Source organism: Dermacentor albipictus, chromosome 9, assembly GCF_038994185.2.
Source record: "Dermacentor albipictus isolate Rhodes 1998 colony chromosome 9, USDA_Dalb.pri_finalv2, whole genome shotgun sequence".
In the NCBI taxonomy this organism is placed as follows: Eukaryota; Metazoa; Arthropoda; class Arachnida; order Ixodida; family Ixodidae; genus Dermacentor; species Dermacentor albipictus.
In genome coordinates this window covers 83,145,447-83,157,033 of record NC_091829.1, presented here as the reverse complement: position 1 = coordinate 83,157,033, position 11,587 = coordinate 83,145,447, and the positions used below count along the sequence as shown (strand labels likewise).

The 11,587-nt window shown below is 47.5% G+C and overlaps 1 protein-coding gene across 11 annotated transcripts in view; it reads right to left on the bottom strand.

The window, feature by feature from the left end:
• Positions 1 to 1,533: 1,533 nt before the first annotated feature.
• Positions 1,534 to 11,587, bottom strand: part of LOC135915002 (endothelin-converting enzyme 2-like) — a 392,210-nt gene continuing 382,156 nt past the window's right edge. For all 11 annotated transcript variants that reach the window (XM_070524854.1, XM_070524851.1, XM_070524853.1 and 8 more), the window contains 2 exons: positions 9,942 to 10,210; positions 1,534 to 2,380 (listed from right to left, as the gene is read on the bottom strand). In XM_070524854.1, coding sequence (XP_070380955.1) covers positions 2,230 to 2,380; positions 9,942 to 10,210 — 420 coding nt within the window. In that variant the 3' untranslated portion in view covers positions 1,534 to 2,229. The remainder of the gene's footprint in view (positions 2,381 to 9,941; positions 10,211 to 11,587) is intronic.

The following is an 11,587-nucleotide window of genomic DNA, read 5'->3' as shown; positions in this document are numbered from 1 at the left end:
AGGTCTGGTATTGCAACCTCGCTTGCCGTCAACGCAAATAAATTTTCCTTATCCGTTCGAATCACATTTTATTCTCGTGCGCACAACTCGAACGGCTAAGGAAAAAATATTTTGCTGTATTTTACAATGAACACATTCCCTTCCATCCCAGCCTGCGTTTAGGAGATAACCCACTTGTAGGAACTTCATCTGTTTTTAGTTTTTTGAAAGACGCAGTGATACTAAACGAAATATAATATATGACAGAACTACTAATTCTAAAAATTCTTACCCAGTTTTTTCACGCATCTTATGATGCACCTCACCCATGTTCTCAGTCCTGAGAAGAAGGCTGAGGTCTCCATTTGATTTGTTGGGCTCCTCAGACTCCTTGTCCGGACAAGGACTCTCGCTGAGGATACCCAATTCTTGAAATAAACTATAACCAGGTGTTTGGCGCATGATAGCCTGAGTTGCTTATGCGCCATAAAACCCAATACAATACAATACAATACAATACAATACAATACAATACAATACAATACAATACAATACAATACAATGTAAAGCCGAGGGCAGAGCCTGGAAAGTTGGTAGCAGCGCTCGTCCGCGTCTGTCGTGTCTTCTTGATGTGCATGTGTCTTTGCGCTGTATTTGGGATTCACAATGCAGCGGCGCTTGCTCGGAGCCTCACCGATGCGGCACCACGTGACAAGGAGAGGGTTAAATGGCTAAATGGAGTGCGACGTAGCGCGAGCGCGCGCACACTGTTACGTCACATTGGCGGGAACGACAGCGTCAGCAGTTCGACCTATGGTTCGACCCACCGGCGCAGCCAACGTAAACGCACGCGGCCAACGCGTTCGACGCGCCAGGCGTCGAGCGACGCTAGCCCACGTGACGTTAAGTCGCCCGCACTCGGCCGACGCTCGCCCACGCGCCGAGCACGTCGGATTGACTTTGCACTAACTCTCTCAAGATAGCACTCTGGTAAAGTACGGAGACCTTGCATGTTTCTTCTGTCAAGCGAAAGTGACCCTAATTGTTGTAATGTTCCGTCATACATGTTCATAAGGAACGAACATTCACTCTTCCCCAGAAAAAAAAAAAAATGGCTGTGGCTTAGCTAAGGTTAAGCCCAGGATGCGACGCATACTAGCCTTTATTTTAGTTTTTGAACCACTGTTTAGCCTGGTGAACTGCTGTTGCTTGGCTATATTTGGTATCGGCTAGACGAAGAAACAACTCATGCGTTACTCTGCTGATTCCTTTATTTTCAAACCAATAAATACGCTCTACCGCTACCAATACCGCTATACCACTGGTATAGCGATATTGGTAACCTGGTATAGCGGGAGGAGCGGGAGTTAGGCCGCAGTACCATGTGTGCGACCGCAGGCGAGCGCACGAGCTGAGACCCGGCTATGTAGCTACGCGGCCGCAAGCGAGCGCACGAGTTGAGCCTCTGCTTTTGGAGCTGTTATGACGTCATATGGTAGCTACGCGGCCGCGCGCGGCGCAGCAAGGAAGAGCGTGGTTGTGCGGCTAGTATGCTTCGCATAAAAAACAACAGTAAAAGTGCAGCGACTGGACCGATGAAAGACAAAGCAATACAGCGCAGGTTTTGCTTTGTTTCTCTTCGGTCCTGTTGCTGCAGTGTTTATGTCAAACCAACGAGGCCAACTTCACGTTCTCGAACAGAACTTTCATTGGTCCTATTCAATGTCACTGGCGTGCACATGCATTCCACGTTGCACTATTTGCAAAAACAAATTTCTCTTTAATGTTGTGGTCGCCTGGACACTGTCGTTTCTTTAAAACATTCCCAGCGTCGCTCGCAAGTAGTAGTCCTCGCTTTACGTGACTAATACGCTAAACCAAATTGTCAAAAAAGTCTGTCCGTCGCCACCTTGCATCAAACATACCTGGAACAGTCAATATAGAACGCAGACGATGCTGCCTACTGGCCTCGGTAGCAGCAGGGCACCTACATCCACGTCATTTCGAATCCAACCACCTGAGACGAATAAGGAAGCGTTCATTCATAGAAAGCATCAAACATGAGGTGAATGAGGCGTCTCTCAATAAACGGAGTTTCAGTGGGTCCCTCCGCAGGAGCAGTAAAAAATAATCAACGATTCAACTAATTGAACACACATACAAAGAGCATTCGCGCGGCGCGTGAGATGACGGGATGTGTGCACAAAGTGGGGAAAAAAGCGCTGTTCACGCAGCCGATCATTTCGCGGCTCACAAGAAGTCCGAAGCCACGCACTCATTCGCTGGCGCCATTGGCGATCCACGCACGCAGCCAAATGCCTTCGCGAAGCCCCGCACGTGACGCACAGCCACGTTGCAATCCTTGCCACGCAAGCTTTCTCTCGGAAGGTGTCCCCTGCACCTGCGCACAAGACGCGGTCAGCTGTAGACACGCGGACACTCCTCGGTGCAATTTTAGTAGCGGAAATGTAAGCAAAATATTGGTCGAGTACACGAGAGTATTAGTATAAAAACTGTCGTTAATTCGCCTGCCGGAGCCGTTTAAGAGACGTTCTCCATCACAATGCCTTACCGCATGGCTTATCATTAGCATCGCCACATTTTAGTAAGTTGCAGGGCTGAGACAACGTGCTTTATATGTCATCAAATCGTGGAATTCGGCGCCCCAGCACTGCACAGTGATTTACAGCGAAGCTGTTTATGGCTAGGGTGCCGCTCACTTTTTTTTCGTTTCCGTTGACAAATGTGTGTGAGCAAAAAACTATAATCGTCGCCAATGGCTCGTTCCGCTGCTCGCACCTTCGTCGTTTTCTATGGCTGGTTCCATTGCCGCTCATCGTGGCAGCGTCCTGCCCCTCCCCAGGCGAAGGCGTTGACGGCACTGGCCCGCTGCCAGTCGGTTCGGTGATTTCGGTCACCAATTCTTTGATTCAGTATAACGCGAAACGAAAACGCGAAATATACATAACGAATGTATAACACGAACGAATGCGGATGTATAAAAATAAATGTCCGAGCGTACTTTTCATCGCGATGACCACTGACTAAGACAATAAATGTGTTCGTATACCTTTGTTCAAAATCCTGTGTCACTTCCTTGTCGTGTGCTACACAGCTACGCTGATCATCCAACTTCACAGTGGACTGGCTCAGGTCTATTTTTTTTAACGTGAGCCTACAGCTACGCACATGGGTGTTCTTGCATACCGCTATCGTTGAAATGTGGCCGCCTTGGCTGGGAATCGAACCCGGGACCTCGTGTTTAGCAGAATGCCATAATCACTCGTCCACCGTGGCGGGTATAAATAATTATTTCATATTCATTTTAGTTCGTATCTCTTTGTAAACTGGGCTACTTGGATTATTCGGTTACGAGTTGTTGCGTTTGAGCTCATTTTTTTATTCCTTACAGTAATGGCCCATAGTATGATGCGTCATTCCACCTCAAGATTTTGTGTTCCATACGCCTAAGACAGTGCCTGCCATCGTTAGCGATCATCATTAGCAACGTCATCAACATCGCCTTGCCATGTCCTACTATACATAAGCAAGGAAAGCGCAATCGAGGGCTGCAGAAGATTAGATAACAAACAGGTTTGCAATTACCCTAAAGAATCGTAGCGTCCGCACGGTTTCGTGGATAAAAGGACCGCGTTGCCTGTTCATAAAGTAAGGCCAGTAGTATTCATATTAAGTTAATGACACGGCAGAACTGTGTGTCTGGATTTCCTCAGGGCAGAAAAAAAGGATGCACCCCATCTGTAGCGCTAAACAAAATACGTCGGCATCGTTCTGGCAGGCATGTTTCTTTTTCTTTCATTGATGCTTTATGCACAAGGGTGTAGCTGTAGCTGTATCTACCTTCAAATTTTACTATACGCAATACAAAATTAAATGCAAGCTCAAACACGTTTACAATGAGCAAAGCTATGCGAGGATGTCGTGCGGTTGGCGCAAGTTGCCCATATGAGTGGAAGCGGCTTTGTGTATTCATAAAAGCTGTTTACGCGAGCAGGAAAACTGTTCGCCATATCGAGTAATTGGCACAATATCTCAGCCGAAGAGGCGATGAGCACCAAGAATGCGGAATGCAGATGGTTGGAAGAACAGGATCTATTCGGATTCATGGTCTGTTTGCTTCATATACTGCCATTAGCCCTAAAAGCACCACGTATCGTACGGCTGTACGCTGGTTGATGGGTCAGAAAGCTGGTTTTATCGTGGTAATATTAAAGCAAAGCCTGTAGTAGCGTTTATGGTAACGTAGGAGTGAAGGTTCAGCTGCTGAAAATTCCCTAAACCAATCCCTATTTGATTATTACCTATAAATATTCAGTACAACAATTTTATTTTACGATTGTGCTCTCCATTGAGAGAAAGAGTTGAAGCTCCCCCCCCCCAATTAGTTTTGATTTGGAATTGGGTTCAGAATTAAAGCGTCAGCACATCATCTTGCTGCAAAGGTACTCTACGAAAAACAAAAAAATTCCTGCAGAACCCATCCCGATAACTGCCGAACGTAAGGCATTACTATTGATTTAATTTAGCGACTCAACGTATTGCCACCATCGAAACGAGTTATGTATGAGGCGTCTGCTGGAGCGGAACTCCTCTTTTGCGCTTGCCTAAGAACAGTCGGTTTGCAGTTTGCAGCGGTGGCGTAGAGGTAGAGCATCCGCCTCGTGTGCAAGAGGACCGTGGTTCGAATCCCGGTGCCGCGCAATTTTCCACAGGATTAAAAAAAAAACTATCCGCGCGTTTATAAAATTGAATAAACAGGCCTGGAATGCGGCCCCATCCCGGTGACCAGAACCGGTAACGCACTCCCTCACCAGTGCACGATTGGCCACCCTGGTGCAGTACTTGGCCACAACCTCCTATATGAATACAACAATCAAACCCCGGTCCTCAGTCCACAGCAGCTGTGAAGCAACTGACCACGGCGGTGGTCAGACCTGCGACGCAGCAGAGGGTGCTAGGAATCCCTGGTTCCGGACAGGCCGCCATTGGAATCTGAACCTGGCAACGTTTAACCCTAGAACGTTATCTAGTGAGGCGAGTCTAGCAGTGCTGTTGGAAGAATTAGAGGGCAGTAAATGGGATATAATAGGGCTCAGTGAAGTTAGGAGGACAAAAGAAGCATATGCAGTGCTAAAAAGCGCGTACGTTCTGTGCTACAGGGGCTTAGCGGAGAGACGAAAACTAGGAGTCGGATTCCTGATTAATAAGGATATGGCCGGTAACATACAGGAATTCTATAGCATTAACGAGAGGGTGGCAGATCTTGTTGTGAAATTTAATAAGAGGTACAAATTGAAGGTCATACAGGTCTACGCCCGTACATCCAGTCATGATGACCAGGAAGTCGGAAGCTTCTATGAAGACGTGGAATCGGCGATGGGTAAAGTGAAAACAAAATACACTATACTGATGGGCAACTTCAATGCCATGGTAGGCAAGAAGCAGGCTGGAGTCAAGTCAGTGTGGGAATATGACGTAGATTACAGGAATAGCACGGGAGAGTAATTAGTAGAACTTGCGGATAATGAATACCTTCTACCGCAAGAGGGATAACCGAAAGTGGACGTGGAGGAGCCCGAACGGCGAGACTAGAAATGAAATAGATTTCATACTCTGCGCTAACTCTAGCATCATACAATATGTGGACGTGCTCGGCAAAGTGCGCTGCAGTGACCATAGGATGGTAAGAACTCGAATTAGCCTAGACTTGAGGAGCGAATGGAAGAAACTGGCACATAAGAAGCCGATCAATGAGTTAGCGGTAAGAAAGAAAATAGAGGAATTCCTGATCAAGCTACAGAACAGGTATTCGGCTTTAATTCAGGAAGAGGACCTTAGTGTTCAAGATATGAACGATAATCTTATGGGCATCATTAAGGGGTGTGCAATAGAAGTCGGTGGTAACTCTGTTAGACAGGATGCCAGTAAGCTATCGCAGGAGATGAAAGATCTGATCAAGAAACGCCAATGTATGAAAGCATCTAACCCTACAGCTAGAATAGAACTAGCAGAACTTTCGAAGTTAATCAACAAGCGTAAGACAGCTGACATAAGGAAGTATAATATGGATAGAATTGAACACGCTCTCAGGACCTAGAAGCCTAAAAGTAGTGAAGAAGAAACTAGGAACAGGCAAGAATCAGATGTGGGCGTTAAGAGATAAAGCCGGCAATATCATTACTAATTTGGATGAGATAGTTCAAGTAGCTGAGGAGTTCTATAGAGATTTGTACAGTACAAGTGACACCCACAACGATAATGGAAGAAATAATCATCTAGATGAATTTGAAATTCCACAAGTAACACCGGAAGAAGTAAAGAAAGCCTTGGGAGCTATGGAAAGGCAGAGGCAGCTGGGGAGGATCAGGTAACAGCAGATTTGTTGAGGATGGTGGGCAGATTGTTCTAGAAAAACTGGCCACCCTATACACGCAATGCCTTATGACTTCGAACGTACCGGAATCTTGGAAGAACGCTAACATAATCCTAATTCATAAGAAAGGGGATGCCAAAGACTTGACAAATTACATACCGATAAGCTTACTGTCCGTTGCCTGCAAACCGTTGCCTACAAAGTATTTACTAAGGTAATCGCAAACAGAATCAGGAACACCTTAGAATTCTGTCAGCGAAAGGACCAGGCAGGATTCCATAAAGGCTACTCAAGAATCGACCATATTCAGACTATCAATCAGGTGATAGAGAAATGTGCGTAATATAACCAACAATTATATATAGCTTTTATTGATTACGAGAAAGCGTTTCATTCAGTCGAAACCTAAGCAGTCATGGAGGCATTACGGAATCAGGGTGTAGACGACCCGTATGTAAAAATACTGAAAGATATCCATAGCGCTCCACAGCTGCCGTAGTCCTCCATAAAGAAACCAACAAAATCCCTATAAAGAAAGGCGTCAGGCAGGGAGATATGATCTCTCCAATGCTATTCACAGCGTGTTTACAGGAGGTATTCAGAGACCTGGATTGGGAAGAATTGGGGATAAGAGTTAATGGAGAATACCTTAGTAACTTGCGATTCGCTGATGATATTGCCTTGTTTAGTAACTCAGGGGACCAACTGCAACGCATGCTCACTGACCTGGAGAGGCAAAGCAGAAGGGTGGGTCTAAAAATTATTCTGCAGAAAACTGAAGTAATGTTTAACAGGCTTGGAAGAGAACAGCAGTTTACGATAGGTAGCGAGGCACTGGAAGTGGTGAAGAAATACATTTACTTAGGACAGGTAGTGACCGCGGATCCGGATCATGAGGCTGAAATAATCAGAAGAATAAGAATGGGCTGGGGTGCATTTGGCAGGCATTCTTAGATCATGGACAGCAGGTTGCCATTATCCCTCAAGTGAAAAGTGTATAACAGCTGCGTCTTACCAGTACTCACGCTCGGGGCAGAAATCTGGAGGCTAACAAAAAGGGTTCTACTTAAATTGAGGACGACGCAACGAGCTATGGAAAGAAGAATGATAGGTGTAACGTTAAGGGATAAGAAAAGAGCAGATTGGGTGAGGGAACAAACGCGGCTTAATGGCTTCTTAGCTGAAATCAAGAAAAAGAAATGGGCATGGGCAGGACATTTAATGAGGAGGGAAGATAACCGATGGTCATTAAGGGTTACGAACTGGTTTCCAAGGAAAGGGAAGCGAAGCAGGGGGCGGCAGAAAGTTAGGTGGGCGGATGAGATTATGAAGTTTGCAGGCACAACATGGCCACAATTAGTACATGACCGGGGTAGTTGGAGTAGTATGGGAGAGGTTCTTGCCCTGCAGTGGGCGTAACGAGGCTGATGATGATGATGATGATGATGAACAGTCAGCGCCATCTAGCGCTTCCCCCGCGACACCTGCGCGTGGCCTCCGAAATTCACGGCGTGCCGTTGTGTGCGAACGCCGAGAAATGCGTCACGCGGCAACCGGGATTCTCTTTCGCTATTCTGGACATGCTGCGCCATCTAGTAACACCGCCGATAGGTCCGCGCGTGGCTTTCGAGACGAGTAGCCTGACGAGGCGGTGCCTGCGAACGCTGAGAATGGTTTCGCCGCTTGCCCCACATTCAGTGGCCAAGTTGGGGAGAGGTTTATTGAAGAGCAGCACATACCCAGTGCATTCATGGCACAGCTCACTAAAGCGTTGGCCCAAAAATGCGTTCATTGAATGTGGCACATACACGTAACCAGTGAATTTGCGGCGCATCCTACTATTGAGCGGCGTTGCTGTTCTCGAGGAAGAAATTCAAGGGATATTTTTTTCGCCATTGTAAATTGGCACATTCCCTGTTGTACATACCGGGCACACCCAAGTTGCCATCAAAGAGGTTCATCGAAGGCCAGCAATGACAGAGTGGCACACACCCCGCGCTTCAAGTGGGCGTCAAACAGTTCCCTCGAACAGCGGTGCCAACAAGTCCCGCATCTATACAATAACCGATGACGGCACGAAAGAGGTTCGTTGAAGAGCGACACGTACGTACACATTCCGCATGATCAGTCACCCAAGTTCCTGAAGCGCACCAGCTCGATTTGCTTACCCGTGCGACCACGGACTACCCAGTGACCCAGGTAGGCGGAAAAACGGTTATATGCAAACCTACATACAAACACAGACAGACAGACAGACGTGAGACAGACATGAGACAGACAGACGTGAGACAGACATGAGACAGACAGACAGACTGACGGACAGACAGACAGACACAGACAGACTTGAGACAGACATGAGACAGACTGACAGACAGACAGACAGACAGACAGACAGACAGACAGACAGACAGACAGACAGACAGACAGACAGACAGACAGACAGACAGACAGACAGACAGACAGACAGACATGAGACAGACAGACATGAGACAGACAGACATGAGACAGACATGAGATAGACAGACAGACTGACGGACAGACAGACAGACACAGACAGGCATGAGACAGACAGACAGACACAGACAGACAGACATGGGACAGACAGAGAGACAGACAGACAGAAATACAGACAGGCAGACAGACAGACAGACACGAGACAGACAGACATGAGACAGACATGAGACAGACATGAGATAGACAGACAGACTGACGGACAGACAGGCAGACACAGACAGGCATGAGACAGACAGACACAGACAGACAGACATGGGACAGACAGACATGGGACAGACAGACATGGGACAGACAGACATGGGACAGACAGACAGACAGACAGACAGACAGACAGACAGACAGACAGACAGACAGACAGACAGACAGACAGACAGACAGACAGACAGACAGACAGACAGACAGACAGACAGACAGACAGACAGACAGACAGACAGACAGACAGACAGACAGACAGACAGACAGACAGACAGACAGACAGACAGACAGACAGACAGACAGACAGACAGACAGACAGACAGACAGACAGACAGACAGACAGACAGACAGACAGACAGACAGACAGACAGACAGACAGACAGACAGACAGACAGACAGACAGACAGACAGACAGACAGACAGACAGACAGACAGACAGACAGACAGACAGACAGACAGACAGACAGACAGACAGACAGACAGACAGACAGACAGACAGACAGACAGACAGACAGACAGACAGACAGACAGACAGACAGACAGACAGACAGACAGACAGACAGACAGACAGACAGACAGACAGACAGACAGACAGACAGACAGACAGACAGACAGACAGACAGACAGACAGACAGACAGACAGACAGACAGACAGACAGACAGACAGACAGACAGACAGACAGACAGACAGACAGACAGACAGACAGACAGACAGACAGACAGACAGACAGACAGACAGACAGACAGACAGACAGACAATCTCCAGAAAGTGCTTGAAGTACCCTAAAAAGCGCTACCGCATTACAGTACGTACATGGCCCGGAACTCGCCCCCCGGCTGGCGCGCTGCGAACACGCACCTGCTGCGACAGTGTGCCAGAAAGAACAGCTGGTCCGAGGTGTACGTGTGAACCCGGCCGCGTTCATCCGTCGTGGATGCGGCAACGACAGGCGAATGGCGTCCCGTAGTCGCCGCGTCGCGCTTCTTCATGGCGTACCACGCTATTCCGAGGGCGGCCACCTCGTGAAGGTTTGCGAGAAAGCGGGCGCCGCATTTGAGGTCACGTGCCTTCTGCGTCACGGCGCCGTAGTCTAGCCGGGGAAGCATGCCGTCGTCGACGCCCGCAGCCTGCATCCGCCAGAACCCGTTCAAAGATATTGTAACGAAGAGGAAGGATATTCAGAGGGCATATTCAGAGGGCAAGTTATGCAACATTGCAACCATGGTAGGCCGTTCTTAAAGTCAGGGGAGGGGGTGCGGGGGCCTGCCCTCCTCCTAATTGTTAAGGAGGGGTTCCACCCCCCTCCACCACTCGGCAGGTCAACTTTAGCATTGCGGCACCCACTGCAGCACCCAAGCGCTGGACGTGATTTTATTACCAGTGGTGCCTTGTGCAGGGAAACTTGAGCTTTCCAATTTTTTATTAACTATTTAATCGCGTCTGATTGGTTGACGCGGAAGGAGCAAAAAAAATAAATAAACAGGAAAGCAGGTATTGTCGTACTGCTGTGTGCGTTTCCCCCGAGGCAGTGCACATGACGGTCACCGCTCTCGGTCGACAATTATTTCTGGCACAGCACCTTTTTCGTGAGTCATCTGAACGTAAAGCGACCTGCTCGTAAATTAGTGAAGGTTCTCCTTGGTTTCTTTGGTTTACCAGTTATCTAATTTCCATTTGTTTAGTTGTGCATTGTGAGTGTCGCTGCGGCTCAAGGTGGCGTTTGAGTCTGGAAACCACCAAACCCATTGATGCCTACGTCCGGTAGTAGGAATGAAGAAAAAAGGGGTTTATTTTACGTTATTTAGACTGGCTCCAGATAGGGAAGCCCACTCTATGTAGATGCACACTAAACGTCTGAGTTGACATCAGGACACGTAAACCCCATTCACGGCACCAAAAGTCTCCGATTTTAATACCGTCATCTTCCCCAGGAGACTAGACTAAGGAATCTCGTGACTGTATCGCGGCCAATCGCAATCGTCGAATCAGTCGCAATGTCCTTCCCAGGACCTCACAGAGTTCCGCCGGTCTCCGCCTAGTATATTGCACCTTCTACTCCGCATATGGCGTAAGCGCGTAGCAATCTGCGAAACCGAGGACGACGCTGTTCCCACGGTAGCCTTCGACGTTAGCCTATTTCATCGATTTGTTTAGCTTGTCAGGGTCAGGTTGAGGCAGAGTGATCATCGCGGTAGTCGTCACCTCGAAGTCATCTAATATTTTTCTACGTGCTTCTATTCCTTGACAGATCATGTGATTCTACGCTTTAATTATATATATATATATATATATATATATATATATATATATATATATATATATATATATATATATATATATATATATATATATATATATATATTGTTGCGTGTGGACAGACACAGACAGAAGGGGCTATTTACAGGCTATTTACACTGGAGCCAGGCAGCCAGGCCAACACTCGATGATGATGATGATGTCCTTGATGAGTTTGGCGCTTACCCACTCGCGGGGATTAGCCAAGA